Here is a 15,812-nt window from a genome sequence, read left to right as displayed (position 1 = left end):
CCGACGCACGTACTTATTTATTTATTTTTTTTGTTCGGAGATTATATTATTGAAAAATCTAAAGGTCTCATTATAGTAGGTAATTATGGTTATTATAGGGCGCGGAGGAAAAAACGAGAGCGTAGAAGCGGGACATGAGGGACAAGTAGATCTCGCTCCGTTTTAAGTCGTTTTTAATTACATTTCCGCCCCCCTGGACTCATTGACTCCTGTTTGGATTTTCTCCGTATTGTGAATCCGGCCTTAAAGACAAGAAATGGCGCCAAAGAAAAGATGTGTCCGTAACCATAGAAGCGAGAGGCTGCCGCACAGATCGCAGCGACCGTCTCACCCTTATAATATTTGGGATTTTTATCCTTTTTCGGCTCATCTCTTTCATCTTCCGGCCCCCAATAATCTGATACATAAATCCCCTCGAATACAACAATGATATCGGGATTTAATGATTTTTTTAGCCTTTTATAAAGGTTTTGACAATCTGATAATCCGGATTAAAGGCCTTGAACTGTATGTGATATTTGGCGCGGGCCGCACTGCGCTCTGAGTTCACCCATAATCTTGTTTTGCTCTTGATGAAGACGAAAACTTTTATATGGTCACTGTTGGTAGAGACAGATTCTTCTGTACGCCATGCCACCACACCCCGCCATACAGTGCACCCCGCCATACAGTGCACCCCGCCATACAGTGCACCCCGCCATACAGTGCACCCCGCCATACAGTGCACCCCGCCATACAGTGCACCCCGCCATACAGTGCACCCCGCCATACAGTGCACCCCGCCATACAGTGCACCCCGCCATAAAGTGCACCCCGCCATGCCACCACACCCCGCCATACAGTGCACCCCGCCATACAGTGCACCCCGCCATGCCACCACACCCCGCCATACAGTGCACCCCGCCATACAGTGCACCCCGCCATGCCACCACACCCCGCCATACAGTGCACCCCGCCATGCCACCACACCCCGCCATGCCACCACACCCCGCCATACAGTGCACCCCGCCATACAGTGCACCCCGCCATACAGTGCACCCCGCCATGCCACCACACCCCGCCATACAGTGCACCCCGCCATACAGTTCACCTCACCATACAGTGCACCCGCCATGCCACCACACCCCGCCATACAGTGCACCCCGCCATACAGTGCACCCCGCCATGCCACCACACCCCGCCATACAGTGCACCCCGCCATGCCACCACACCCCGCCATACAGTGCACCCCGCCATACAGTGCACCCTGCTATGCCACCACACCCCGCCATACAGTGCACCCCGCCATGCCACCACACCCCGCCATACAGTGCACCCCGCCATGCCACCACACCCCGCCATACAGTGCACCCCGCCATACAGTGCACCCCGCCATGCCACCACACCTCGCCATACAGTGCACCCCGCCATGCCACCACACCCCGCCATACAGTGCACCCCGCCATACAGTGCACCCCGCCATGCCACCACACCCCGCCATACAGTGCACCCCGCCATGCCACCACACCCCGCCATACAGTGCACCCCGCCATGCCACCACACCCCGCCATACAGTGCACCCCGCCATACAGTGCACCCCGCCATGCCACCACACCTCGCCATACAGTGCACCCCGCCATGCCACCACACCCCACCATACAGCGCACCCCGCCATGCCACCACACCCCACCATACACAGTGCACCCCGCCATACGCAGCACCCAGCCATACCATACACTGGGCACCCAGCCATACCATACACTGGGCACCCAGCCATACCATACACTGGGCACCCCGCCATACCATACACTGGGCACCCCGCCATACCATACACTGGGCACCCCGCCATACCATACACTGGGCACCCCGCCATACCATACACTGGGCACCCAGCCATACCATACACTGGGCACCCAGCCATACCATACACTGGGCACCCAGCCATACCATACACTGGGCACCCAGCCATACCATACACTGGGCACCCAGCCATACCATACACTGGGCACCCAGCCATACCATACACTGGGCACCCAGCCATACCATACACTGGGCACCCCGCCATACCATACACTGGGCACCCCGCCATACCATACACTGGGCACCCCGCCATACCATACACTGGGCACCCAGCCATACCATACACTGGGAACCCCGCCATACCATACACTGGGCACCCCGCCATACCATACACTGGGCACCCCGCCATACCATACACTGGGCACCCCGCCATACCATACACTGGGAACCCCGCCATACCATACACTGGGCACCCCGCCATACCATACACTGGGCACCCCGCCATACCATACACTGGGCACCCCGCCATACCATACACTGGGCACCCCGCCATACCATACACTGGGCACCCCGCCATACCATACACTGGGCACCCAGCCATACCATACACTGGGCACCCAGCCATACCATACACTGGGCACCCAGCCATACCATACACTGGGCACCCAGCCATACCATACACTGGGCACCCAGCCATACCATACACTGGGCACCCAGCCATACCATACACTGGGCACCCAGCCATACCATACACTGGATACCCAGCCATACCATACACTGGGCACCCAGCCATACCATACACTGGGCACCCAGCCATACCATACACTGGGCACCCAGCCATACCATACACTGGGCACCCAGCCATACCATACACTGGGCACCCAGCCATACCATACACTGGGCACCCAGCCATACCATACACTGGGCACCCAGCCATACCATACACTGGGCACCCAGCCATACCATACACTGGGCACCCAGCCATACCATACACTGGGCACCCAGCCATACCATACACTGGGCACCCAGCCATACCATACACTGGGCACCCAGCCATACCATACACTGGGCACCCAGCCATACCATACACTGGGCACCCAGCCATACCATACACTGGGCACCCCGCCATACCATACACTGGGCACCCCGCCATACCATACACTGGGAACCCCGCCATACCATACACTGGGCACCCCGCCATACCATACACTGGGCACCCCGCCATACCATACACTGGGAACCCCGCCATACCATACACTGGGCACCCAGCCATACCATACACTGGGAACCCCGCCATACCATACACTGGGCACCCCGCCATACCATACACTGGGCACCCCGCCATACCATACACTGGGCACCCCGCCATACCATACACTGGGCACCCCGCCATACCATACACTGGGCACCCAGCCATACCATACACTGGGCACCCAGCCATACCATACACTGGGCACCCAGCCATACCATACACTGGGCACCCAGCCATACCATACACTGGGCACCCAGCCATACCATACACTGGGCACCCAGCCATACCATACACTGGGCACCCAGCCATACCATACACTGGGCACCCAGCCATACCATACACTGGGCACCCAGCCATACCATACACTGGGCACCCAGCCATACCATACACTGGGCACCCAGCCATACCATACACTGGGCACCCAGCCATACCATACACTGGGCACCCAGCCATACCATACACAGCCCACCCCGCCATACCATACACTGGGCACCCCGCCATACCATACACAGCCCACCCCGCCATACCATACACAGCCCACCCCGCCATATACAGACACAATGCGCAGTGTGAACCAAGCCTGATGTATATGAGGGTGCACAGGGCGCCCGGTCTCTTTGAGTCAGTGTGTCCCAACCAGGGGGCCTCCAGCTGTCGCAAAATTACAACTCCCAGCCAAAGGCTGTCTGGTCATGCTAGGAGCTGTAGTTTTGTAACAGCTGGAGGCACCCTGGTTGGGAAACATTTCTGACCTAATGATAAATCTTCCATCACACTCGCCGGCTCTGCCTTTTCCCTCTGATCTCCTCATCACATAACCCGTTCTTCTCTCTTGTGTCTTCCAGAAGCGGAGGAGACTCTTCTCATTGACATTCCTACTAACAGTACGTACCGTCTGATTGTTACCTTATTACCGCCTCTATTTACCTGGGGGGGGGGGGGGGTCTGAAGGGGCCGCTGGTGGACAGATCTGCAGTATGGGTCCCTGGCAGTCCAGGCGCATCTTGCTATTTACTGATTTCTTTCAAAAACAGCGCCACACCTGTCCTCAGGTTGTGTGCGGTATTGCAACTCCGTTTCATTGAAGTGAATGGAGCCCAGTTGTAATACCACACACGACCTGAGCACAGGGATGGCGCTGTTTTTGGAAGTAATTCATTCCGTTTTTCTAATCTCTGTATGCTGCCTGGTTTTATAGCAGTGTTTCCCGACCAGGCTGTTGCAAAACTACAACTCCCAGCATGCCTGGATAGCCGTTGGCTGTCCAGGCATTCTGGAAGTTGTAGTTTTGCAACAGCTGAAGGCACCCTGGTTTGTTAACACTGCCCTACGGTGTACTTCTACTTTGTTCCAGTTCCTCGTTGCTTTCAAGATCACTGCTTGCAGTCAGTAAACGGAATCTTTCCTGTTTATACGCAGAGGCTGAAGACTCGTCCTGTTCAGGTGCCGGGTTCGTCGCAGTGTTTTTGCCTATCCCGGCCTGGTCCTGCTCACACAGCTGCACAACCGGGCGCCTATGGATGAGATCGGGACAGGTCCTCGGTCTCTGGATGGGCATAAAGGTTTCCATTCACTGACAGGAAGGCGGTGAAGGAATTTTAATGGAAAGTATTTAAAGGGGTACTCCACTGGAAAACATTTATTTATTTATTTATATTTTTTTTTTTCAACTGTCCAGAGCAGGAGAGGTTTGCTATGGGGATTTGCTCCTACTCTGGACTTTTCCTAAAATGCACAGAGGTGTCAGCAGAGAGCACTGTGGTCAGACAGAAAGGAAATTCTAAAAGAAAAGAACCTTCCTGTGGATCATAACAGCAGCTGATAAGTACTGGAAGGATTAAGATTTTTTTAATAGAAGTAATTTGCAAATCTGTTTAACTTTCTGGCACCAGTTGATTTAAATTTTTTTTTCTTTCCAGTGGAGTACCCCTTTAAGAAACTAAAGAACTCTTTACTATAAAATGGTTAAAGGGGTTATCCAGGAATAAAAAAAAAACAAGCCTAATTTCTTTCAAAGACCACTCCCAGTCTGTCTCCAGATTGGGTGCGGTATAACAACTTGGCTCCATTCATTTCAATGGGATTGAGCTGCAGAACCGCACCCAACCTGGAGACAGAAGGGGAACAGTCTGAAAGAAATTATCTCTGTTTTTTGATTCCTGGATAAAGGGGTACTCCAGGGAACACAACTTATCTCCAATCCACAGGATAAGTGTCCCAGCAGTCGGACCCCCCACAATTTCCTGGACACTTGCACTGAATTTACCAAACCCCCGATGTGCAGTAGTGATGGCCGGGCCGGGACCCCGGGGTTGGATATGGGATACGTTGTGTCTTTGGGTGTTCTGGCCCCCGTATGACCATTGGTTCTCCAGGGCGCCTCCTAGTGTTTTCCGGCCTCGTCATGGTTTTGGTCTCCTCCATTAATTCCCCCCCCCCCCCCGCTCCCTCCATTGTTGTCTTGATCCTTTGTCATTGTTCATTCCTGTTCTTACACGTCTCTGCCTCTCTACAAATGGTGGAATATGAGGAATGTGAAGATGATTTGTTTCTTTATAATCCAGTATCATGTGTGGATAGAGATTATTTAGTAATACATCATTACATACCCAGCCCCCCCCTCCAGCAGTCTGTGGCCCCCCCATCCTCTGCTCTGGGCCTACAGACCTGCTCAGTCCACAAAAAAACCATCTTGAGTAATACAGTAAGTAGCCGGGGAGAAGGGGTGCAGCTGCAAATTCTTTATTTTTCTCATGCTGTGAGATGGGAAGAGGGAGGTGCAGCTAGAGTTGTTCTTTCATGCTGTGAGAGGGGAGGAGGGGGGGTGCAGCTGCAGTTGTTCTCTTTCATGCTGTGAGATGGGAAGAGGGAGGTGCAGCTGCATTTTCTCTCTTATGCTGTGAGAGGGGAGGAGGAGGGTGCAGCTACAGTTTATCTCTCATGCTGTGAAAGGGGCGGAATCAGGTACAGCTGCAGTTTCTATCATGCTGTGAGTGGGGAGGAGGGGGTGCAGCTGCAGTTCTCTTTTATGCTGTCAGAGGGGAGGAGGGGGTGCAGCTGCAGTTGTTCTCTTTCATGCCGTGAGAGGGGAGGAAGAGAGGCAGCTGCAGTTGTTCTCTTTCATGCTGTGAGTGGGGAGGAGGGTGGTGCAGCTGAAGTTTCTTTCTCTGTTATGCTGAGAGAGGCGAGGAGGGGGGGTGCAGCTGCAGTTGTTCTCTTTCATGCTGTGAGTGGGGGGGAGGAGGGGGTGCAGCTGCAGTTGTTCTCTTTCATGCTGTGAGTGAGGAGGAGGGGGTGCAGTTGCAGTTGTTTCTATTTCATGCTGTGAGTGGGGAGGAGGGGGTGCAGCTGCAGTTGTTCTCTTTCATGCTGTGAGTGGGGAGGAGGGGGTGCAGCTGCAGTTGTTCTCTTTCATGCTGTGAGTGGGGAGGAGGGGGTGCAGCTGCAGTTGTTCTCTTTCATGCTGTGAGTGGGGAGGAGGGGGTGCAGCTGCAGTTGTTTCTATTTCATGCTGTGAGTGGGGAGGAGGGGGTGCAGCTGCAGTTGTTCTCTTTCATGCTGTGAGTGGGGAGGAGGGGGTGCAGCTGCAGTTGTTCTCTTTCATGCTGTGAGTGGGGAGGAGGGGGTGCAGCTGCAGTTGTTCTCTTTCATGCTGTGAGTGGGGAGGAGGGGGTGCAGCTGCAGTTGTTCTCTTTCATGCTGTGAGTGGGGAGGAGGGGGTGCAGCTGCAGTTGTTCTCTTTCATGCTGTGAGTGGGGAGGAGGGGGTGCAGCTGCAGTTGTTCTCTTTCATGCTGTGAGTGAGGAGGAGGGGGTGCAGCTGCAGTTGTTCTTTCATGCTGTGAGTGAGGAGGAGGGGATGCAGCTGCAGTTGTTCTTTCATGCTGTGAGTGGGGAGGAGGGGGTGCAGCTGCAGTTGTTCTCTTTCATGCTGTGAGTGGGGAGGAGGGTGGTGCAGCTGAAGTTTCTTTCTCTGTTATGCTGAGAGAGGGGAGGAGGGGGGTGCAGCTGCAGTTGTTCTCTTTCATGCTGTGAGTGAGGAGGAGGGGGTGCAGTTGCAGTTGTTTCTCTTTCATGCTGTGAGTGGGGAGGAGGGGGTGCAGCTGCAGTTGTTCTCTTTCATGCTGTGAGTGGGGAGGAGGGGGTGCAGCTGCAGTTGTTCTCTTTCATGCTGTGAGTGGGGAGGAGGGGGTGCAGCTGCAGTTGTTCTCTTTCATGCTGTGAGTGGGGAGGAGGGGGTGCAGCTGCAGTTGTTCTCTTTCATGCTGTGAGTGGGGAGGAGGGGGTGCAGCTGCAGTTGTTCTCTTTCATGCTGTGAGTGAGGAGGAGGGGGTGCAGCTGCAGTTGTTCTTTCTTGCTGTGAGAGGGGAGGAGGGGGTGCAGCTGCAGTTGTTCTTTCATGCTGTGAGAGGGGAGGAGGGGGTGCAGCTGCAGTTGTTCTTTCATGCTGTGAGAGGGGAGGAGGGGGGTGCAATCCTTAGTTGGGGAGACTGTATATTAGGTCACAGTTGATTAGGTGAGAGACCCCACAGGAGAGGATCCCTGCTCCGTTGCCTTTGAGTCTTGATCCCTTGCTGCTCCTCCTGGAGATCTGCCGCCCGCGCCGCTTATCTTCTTCTACCAGTTTCCTAGATGTTTTGCGGTTTTCCTCAGGACTATTATTACACCGCGCTGTAGATTGTGACACACGACGACTGTTTCGCTTTTTCTCTATGTGGTTTTTGGATTTTCACGGTTCAGTGTAGAAGGATTCCTTCAGTTCTTACAGTGGATTCGGGTTCACTCCGGGGTTTTGTTTTTTATACTCGAAAAGGATAAAAACTTGTTTGGAAACAGAGTCTGGGGGGGTAGTTTGGAAAACATTGTAACAAACCCTCAGCTGTCAGCGAGGAGGCTCTTCCCTCGCGCTGTAGTTGCGGTGAGTGATTTGTCATCTGGGGACGTTCGGCTTCTGTCGTCTGAACCTCATGTTAAGGAAATTCATTGTTCTATGGAAATCTGAGTCATATTCTTCTGTATTCAGTGACTGTTCCTGATCTGACCTCATGGTCCCTACAGGACTGATCAGGGGTCCTAGTCCATTAATGTAAACTGTAGATGTAGAAGTAGCCGGGTGCCACGTCTATGTCCAGCCCCCGGTGCACAGTGACAGGAATGTGATCCAGCTGGGGGGAGGAGTGTCGGCTGCTGCGGGGAGGAGTGTCGGCTGTTGCGGGGAGGAGTGTCGGCTGCAGGGATGACTCCCGCTCTCCAGGCTGCAACTCCCGGGTTATCTCCTCCGATATCCATCTTTAGGATTAATCTATGGCATTTTACCTGCTTAGGGCTTTGCATAATTAGTGGTCCCTATCTGATCACATGGGGTCATGTGACACACCTACTATAGATGTGAGGAATACACCTACAGCATGTATAGAGTTCCCTTTTAAAGGGGTACTCCGGCGCTAAGACATCTTTTCCCTTATCCAAAGCATAGGGGATAAGATGCATGATCAAGGGGGTCCCACCGCTGGGGACCCCCATGATTTTGCACGCACCACCCCCTTACAATCAGTCCCCGGAGCACATTCGCTCCGGATCTGATTACTGGCGATCACGGGGGCCGGAGCATTGTGACGACACGGCCCCGCCCCCGCGTGCCAACACACTCCGCCCCCTCAATGCAAGCCTATGGGAGGGGGCGTGGCAGCGTGCTCCGGGGACTGATTCTAACAGGATGCTGCGTGCAAGATCACAGGGGTCTCCAGCGGCGGGACCCCCGTGATCAGGTATCTTATACCCTAGGGGATAAGATGTCTTAGCGCCGGAGTAGCCCCCCCCCCCCCCACCTACGGGAATACATTTTTGCCAATGTAGCCTCTTATTGCATAGATATACACCAAAAAGAACTGGAGCTACTCAAGAAAATATACAAAATGAGAATCTTTATTGAAAATACAAAATATATATAAAATCACATTAAAAAAAGGAGGAAATAGACACCAACAGAATAGCGGGATACACGGGACTATAATGTGATACAAAGCAACAGAGATAATATGTAATCCACACTGTATAGATCTGATACATTCTAATAGCAGGCAATACATTCTAATAGCAGGCAATACATTCTAATAGCAGGCAACATACAGAGACCCCCGGACGAAGGTCGTAAGACCAAAACACGTGTTGGGGTGGCGGCATCCCGGGAATCTTGATTCTCCATTTCTGCTACTGTGGTCTGTATTTGCTGCTACAATCTGGTATCACGCACTGTAAAATCCAGACCCTGCACTCAATCTTCTTTACTGGTTCTGATTTTCAGTTAACTGATCAGTGACTGCATATTGCCTGCTAGTAGAATGTATTGCCTGCTAGTAGAATGTATTGCCTGCTAGTAGAATGTATTGCCTGCTAGTAGAATGTATTGCCTGCTAGTAGAATGTATTGCCTGCTAGTAGAATGTATTGCCTGCTAGTAGAATGTATTGCCTGCTAGTAGAATGTATTGCCTGCTAGTAGAATGTATTGCCTGCTAGTAGAATGTATTGCCTGCTAGTAGAATGTATTGCCTGCTAGTAGAATGTATTGCTTGCTATTAGAATGTATTGCCTGCTAGTAGAATGTATCAGATCTATACAGTGTGGATTACATATTATCTCTGTTGCTTAGTATCACATTATAGTCCCGTGTATCCCGCTATTCTGTTGGTGTCTATTTCCTCCTTTTTTTAATGTGATTTTATATATATTATGTATTTTCAATAAAGATTCTCATTTTGAATATTTTCTTGAGTGGCTCCAGTTCTTTTTGGTGAATATCTATAGATGTGAGGAATAGATACAATGTTGCTGTTTCTTCTGTGCTGTAGAGAAAGAATTAAGGGAAACCGGCTCCATTATCCAGGGGGTCTCAGCGCCATCTATGATTGTGACCCGCCCGGCTCCAGTATCCAGGGGATCTCGGCGCCATCTATGATTGTGACCCGCCCGGCTCCATTATCCAGGGGGTCTCGGCGCCATCTATGATTGTGACCCGCCCGGCTCCATTATCCAGGGGGTCTCAGCGCCATCCATGATTGTGACCCGCCCGACTCCATTATCCAGGGGATCTCGGCGCCATCTATGATTGTGACCCGCCCGGCTCCATTATCCAGGGGGTCTCGGCGCCATCTATGATTGTGACCCGCCCGGCTCCATTATCCAGGGGGTCTCAGCCCCATCTATGATTGTGACCCGCCCGGCTCCAGTATCCAGGGGGTCTCAGCACCATCTATGATTGTGACTCGCCCGGCTCCAGTATCCAGGGGGTCTCAGCACCATCTATGATTGTGACCTGCCCGGCTCCATTATCCAGGGGGTCTCAGCGCCATCTATGATTGTGACCCGCCCGGCTCCAGTATCCAGGGGATCTCGGCGCCATCTATGATTGTGACCCGCCCGGCTCCAGTATCCAGGGGGTCTCAGTGCCATTTATGATTGTGACCCGCCCGGCTCCACTATCCAGGGGGTCTCGGCGCCATCTATGATTGTGACCCGCCCGGCTCCAGTATCCAGGGGATCTCGGCGCCATCTATGATTGTGACCCGCCCGGCTCCATTATCCAGGGGGTCTCGGCGCCATCTATGATTGTGACCCGCCCGGCTCCATTATCCAGGGGGTCTCAGCGCCATCCATGATTGTGACCCGCCCGACTCCATTATCCAGGGGATCTCGGCGCCATCTATGATTGTGACCCGCCCGGCTCCATTATCCAGAGGGTCTCGGCGCCATCTATGATTGTGACCCGCCCGGCTCCATTATCCAGGGGGTCTCAGCCCCATCTATGATTGTGACCCGCCCGGCTCCAGTATCCAGGGGGTCTCAGCACCATCTATGATTGTGACTCGCCCGGCTCCAGTATCCAGGGGGTCTCAGCACCATCTATGATTGTGACCCGCCCGGCTCCATTATCCAGGGGGTCTCAGCGCCATCTATGATTGTGACCCGCCCGGCTCCAGTATCCAGGGGATCTCGGCGCCATCTATGATTGTGACCCGCCCGGCTCCAGTATCCAGGGGGTCTCAGTGCCATTTATGATTGTGACCCGCCCGGCTCCACTATCCAGGGGGTCTCGGCGCCATCTATGATTGTGACCCGCCCGGCTCCAGTATCCAGGGGATCTCGGCGCCATCTATGATTGTGACCCGCCCGGCTCCATTATCCAGGGGGTCTCGGCGCCATCTATGATTGTGACCCGCCCGGCTCCATTATCCAGGGGGTCTCGGCGCCATCTATGATTGTGACCCACCCGGCTCCATTATCCAGGGGGTCTCAGCGCCATCTATGATTGTGACCCGCCCGACTCCATTATCCAGGGGATCTCGGCGCCATCTATGATTGTGACCCGCCCGGCTCCATTATCCAGGGGGTCTCAGCGCCATCTATGATTGTGACCTGCCCGACTCCATTATCCAGGGGATCTTGGCGCCATCTATGATTGTGACCCGCCCGGCTCCATTATCCAGAGGGTCTCAGCCCCATCTATGATTGTGACCCGCCCGGCTCCAGTATCCAGGGGATCTCGGCGCCATCTATGATTGTGACCCGCCCGGCTCCATTATCCAGGGGGTCTCAGCGCCATCTATGATTGTGACCCGCCCGACTCCATTATCCAGGGGGTCTCAGCGCCATCTATGATTGTGACCCGCCCGACTCCATTATCCAGGGGATCTCGGCGCCATCTATGATTGTGACCCGCCCGGCTCCATTATCCAGGGGGTCTCAGCGCCATCTATGATTGTGACCCGCCCGACTCCATTATCCAGGGGATCTCGGCGCCATCTATGATTGTGACCCGCCCGGCGCCATTATCCAGAGGGTCTCAGCGCCATCTATGATTGTGACCCGCCCTGCTCCATTATCCAGGGGGTCTCGGCGCCATCTATGATTGTGACCCGCCCGGCTCCATTATTCAGGGGGTCTCGGTGCCATCTATGATTGTGACCCGCCCGGCTCCATTATCCAGAGGGTCTCAGCGCCATCTATGATTGTGACCCGCCCGACTCCATTATCCAGGGGATCTCGGCGCCATCTATGATTGTGACCCGCCCGGCGCCATTATCCAGAGGGTCTCAGCGCCATCTATGATTGTGACCCGCCCGGCTCCATTATCCAGGGGGTCTCTCCCCGGGGGGCTGCGCGTCATGATCTATGAGAAGTTTTTCACTAGTTGTTTGACATGCTAGAAGCTCGACCCTTGGGGTCTTCCTGGGTGGGCAGCCCCTCTAAATGTCCTGATTGTAGTCTGGACCGGCTGACATACAGGGTGCCCTTTCTATTGGCCGCGCTGAACTTTGATCCCTGGGCACAGCGTCTCTTATCTTCACCTGTTGTGATAAAACATTATCACCCGGCGTATCCTGATCACTCTATAATGGTGTTTTCCAAACAGTGTGTCTCCAGCTGTTGCAAAACTACAACTCCCAGCATGCCTGGACAGCCAAAGGCTGTCCAGGCTTGCTGGGAGTTGTAGTTTTGCAACAGCTGGAGGCACGCTGTTTGGGAAACACTGCTCTATAAGATCACACAGACGTCCGTCAGGTATAGGATGAGCAATCTGGTGAGTGTTACATTCAGTGACATGAAGCAGAGATCTTGGATAAGTTCATGGATTAGGATACAGAGTATTAAATGGAAAAACCCTGTAACCAGCAGCGAACGGCATCAACCTGAGGAATGTGAATCCAGCTCCGTCCTTCCTGTGTCCTTCACCGGAACGTTCAGCTCCCGACCCGCTGTGTAATCCGTCCCCGGGGGCCGCACCGCCGTATCCTCCCCCATAATGTGCTGGGATTTTCCTTCAAAATAATTCACTTATATTCATTGCTTCAGTAAACGGAGGATCCACAGCAGCACAGAGGATTTATCAGTCCCTACTGTTCTCTCCCATCTACGTGTGATGACTTAATAGTCCCATAGAATTATAGAAATCATATGAACACAGTGACCCCATCTGCAGAATAGTGAGTGCAGGATATAACTCAGGATCAGTACAGGATCAGTAATGTAATGTATGTACACAGTGACCTCACCAGCAGAATAGTGAGTGCAGGATATAAATCAGGATCAGTACAGGATAAGTAATGTAATGTATGTACACAGTGACCTCACCAGCAGAATAGTGAGTACAGCTCTGGAGTATAATACAGGATATAACTCATGATCAGTACAGGATAAGTAATGTAATGTATGTACACAGTGACCTCACCAGCAGAATAGTGAGTACAGCTCTGGGGTATAATACAGGATATAACTCAGGATCAGTACAGGATAAGTAATGTAATGTGTGTACACAGTGACCTCACCAGCAGAATAGTGAGTACAGCTCTGAGGTATAATACAGGATATAACTCAGGATCAGTACAGGATAAGTAATGTAATGTATGTACACAGTGACCTCACCAGCAGAATAGTGAGTACAGCTCTGGAGTATAATACAGGATATAACTCAGGATCAGTACAGGATAAGTAATGTAATGTATGTACACAGTGACCTCACCAGCAGAATAGTGAGTGCAGCTCTGGAGTATAATACAGGATATAACTCAGGATCAGTACAGGATAAGTAATGTAATGTATGTACACAGTGACCTCACCAGCAGAATAGTGAATACAGCTCGGGTATAATACAGGATATAACTCAGGATCAGTACAGGATAAGTAATGTAATGTATGTACACAGTGACCTCACCAGCAGAATAGTGAGTACAGCTCTGGGGTATAATACAGGATATAACTCAGGATCAGTACAGGATAAGTAATGTAATGTATGTACACAGTGACCTCATCAGCAGAATAGTGAGTACAGCTCTGGAGTATAATACAGGATATAACTCAGGATCAGTACAGGATAAGTAATGTAATGTATGTACACAGTGATCTCACCAGCAGAATAGTGAGTACAGCTCTGGAGTATAATACAGGATATAACTCAGGATCAGTACAGGATAAGTAATGTAATGTATGTACACAGTGACCTCACCAGCAGAATAGTGAGTACAGCTCTGGAGTATAATACAGGATATAACTCAGGATCAGTACAGGATAAGTAATGTATGTACACAGTGATCTCACCAGCAGAATAGTGAGTACAGCTCTGGAGTATAATACAGGATATAACTCAGGATCAGTACAGGATAAGTAATGTAATGTATATACACAGTGATCTCACCAGCAGAATAGTGAGTACAGCTCTGGAGTATAATACAGGATATAACTCAGGATCAGTACAGGATAAGTAATGTAATGTATATACACAGTGACCTCACCAGCAGAATAGTGAGTACAGCTCTGGAGTATAATACAGGATATAACTCGGGATCAGTACAGGATAAGTAATGTAATGTATGTACACAGTGACCTCACCAGCAGAATAGTGAGTGCAGCTCTGGAGTATAATACAGGATATAACTCAGGATCAGTACAGGATAAGTAATGTAATGTACACAGTGACCTCACCAGCAGAATAGTGAGTACAGCTCTGTAGTATAATACAGGATATAACTCAGGATCAGTACAGGATAAGTAATGTAATGTATGTACACAGTGACCTCACCAGCAGAATAGTGAGTACAGCTCTGGAGTATAATACAGGATATAACTCAGGATCAGTACAGGATAAGTAATGTAATGTATGTACACAGTGACCTCACCAGCAGAATAGTGAGTACAGCTCTGGGGTATAATACAGGATATAACTCAGGATCAGTACAGGATAAGTAATGTAATGTATGTACACAGTGACCTCACCAGCAGAATAGTGAGTACAGCTCTGGAGTATAATACAGGATATAACTCAGGATCAGTACAGGATAAGTAATGTATTGTATGTACACAGTGACCTCACCAGCAGAATAGCGAGTACAGGATATAACTCAGGATCAGTACAGGATAAGTAATGTAATGTATATACACAGTGACCTCACCAGCAGAATAGCGAGTACAGCTCTGGAGTATAATACAGGATATAACACAGGATCAGTACAGGATAAGTAATGTAATGTATGTACACAGTGACGTCACCAGCAGAATAGTGAGTGCAGGAAAATGAATGTACATGCTGGAATTGACCCTATTGCAGTCGCTCCATCTTCCTACATTCGGCCTTTGTCCCTCCATACAGGTATGTGATTATGACAGGTTAGTTTTGTGCACACATATGGGGTGTGATGACCTCTGGGGGGTCAGGACTTCGCTCTGGGTGTGGAGTGTATTCGTGGATCTGTCAGGGATCAGGTTGCTGCGGCGCTCGTGTTGTTCTCGGGAACCTGTTTGTTCAGTCTTTGCTGCTGTAAATCACTTTCATGGATCATTATGGGACGTCCCGGTTCACTTTAAGGACAAAAGGGAAAAGGAAAGAAACAAGATGATGCCATAAACCAGTGTTTCCCGGACACGGTGCCTCCAGCTGTTGCAAAACTACAACTCCCAGCATGCCTGGACAGCCTTTGGCTGTCCGGGCATGCTGGGAGTTGTAGTTTTGCAACAGCTGGAGGCACCCTGATTGGAAAACACTGCTATAAACGATAGTACAACAGTCTAAAGAACACAACAAGCCAGAAGTCCTTGCTGGGATCGGTCGTCCTCTTTACGTCATTATTCCTGTTTGTTGCTATGACAACATATACCCCGAGGGTACACGGAGCCAGGTGTGAATGGGCCCTATGGAGGGTCATGACTTTTCATATCCGAGAGCGGGAAATGCCCCCATAGGGTCACTACCAGCAGAAAAATGAAGTTTCAAGCAGCCACGTAAAATCTGAGC

At 51.5% G+C, this 15,812-nt stretch overlaps 1 protein-coding gene across 4 annotated transcripts in view; it reads left to right on the top strand.

Moving 5' to 3' along the window:
- Nucleotides 1–15,812, top strand: part of OCRL (OCRL inositol polyphosphate-5-phosphatase) — a 91,827-nt gene that overhangs the window by 8,279 nt on the left and 67,736 nt on the right. For 3 of the 4 annotated variants that reach the window (XM_056538221.1, XM_056538219.1, XM_056538218.1), the window contains exon 3: nt 3,877–3,915. The exons of the other annotated variant lie outside the window; for it this stretch is intronic. Coding sequence is in view for 2 of the 3 variants with exons in the window: in XM_056538219.1 (XP_056394194.1) it covers nt 3,877–3,915 (39 nt within the window). In the remaining variant the exon portion in view is untranslated. The remainder of the gene's footprint in view (nt 1–3,876; nt 3,916–15,812) is intronic. 4 annotated transcript variants of the gene reach the window in all.

Source organism: Hyla sarda, chromosome 9 (assembly GCF_029499605.1).
Source record: "Hyla sarda isolate aHylSar1 chromosome 9, aHylSar1.hap1, whole genome shotgun sequence".
Lineage (NCBI taxonomy): Eukaryota > Metazoa > Chordata > Amphibia > Anura > Hylidae > Hyla > Hyla sarda.
The sequence above is the reverse complement of the archived record's forward strand: the minus strand, read 5'-3'. Positions and strand labels throughout refer to the sequence as shown.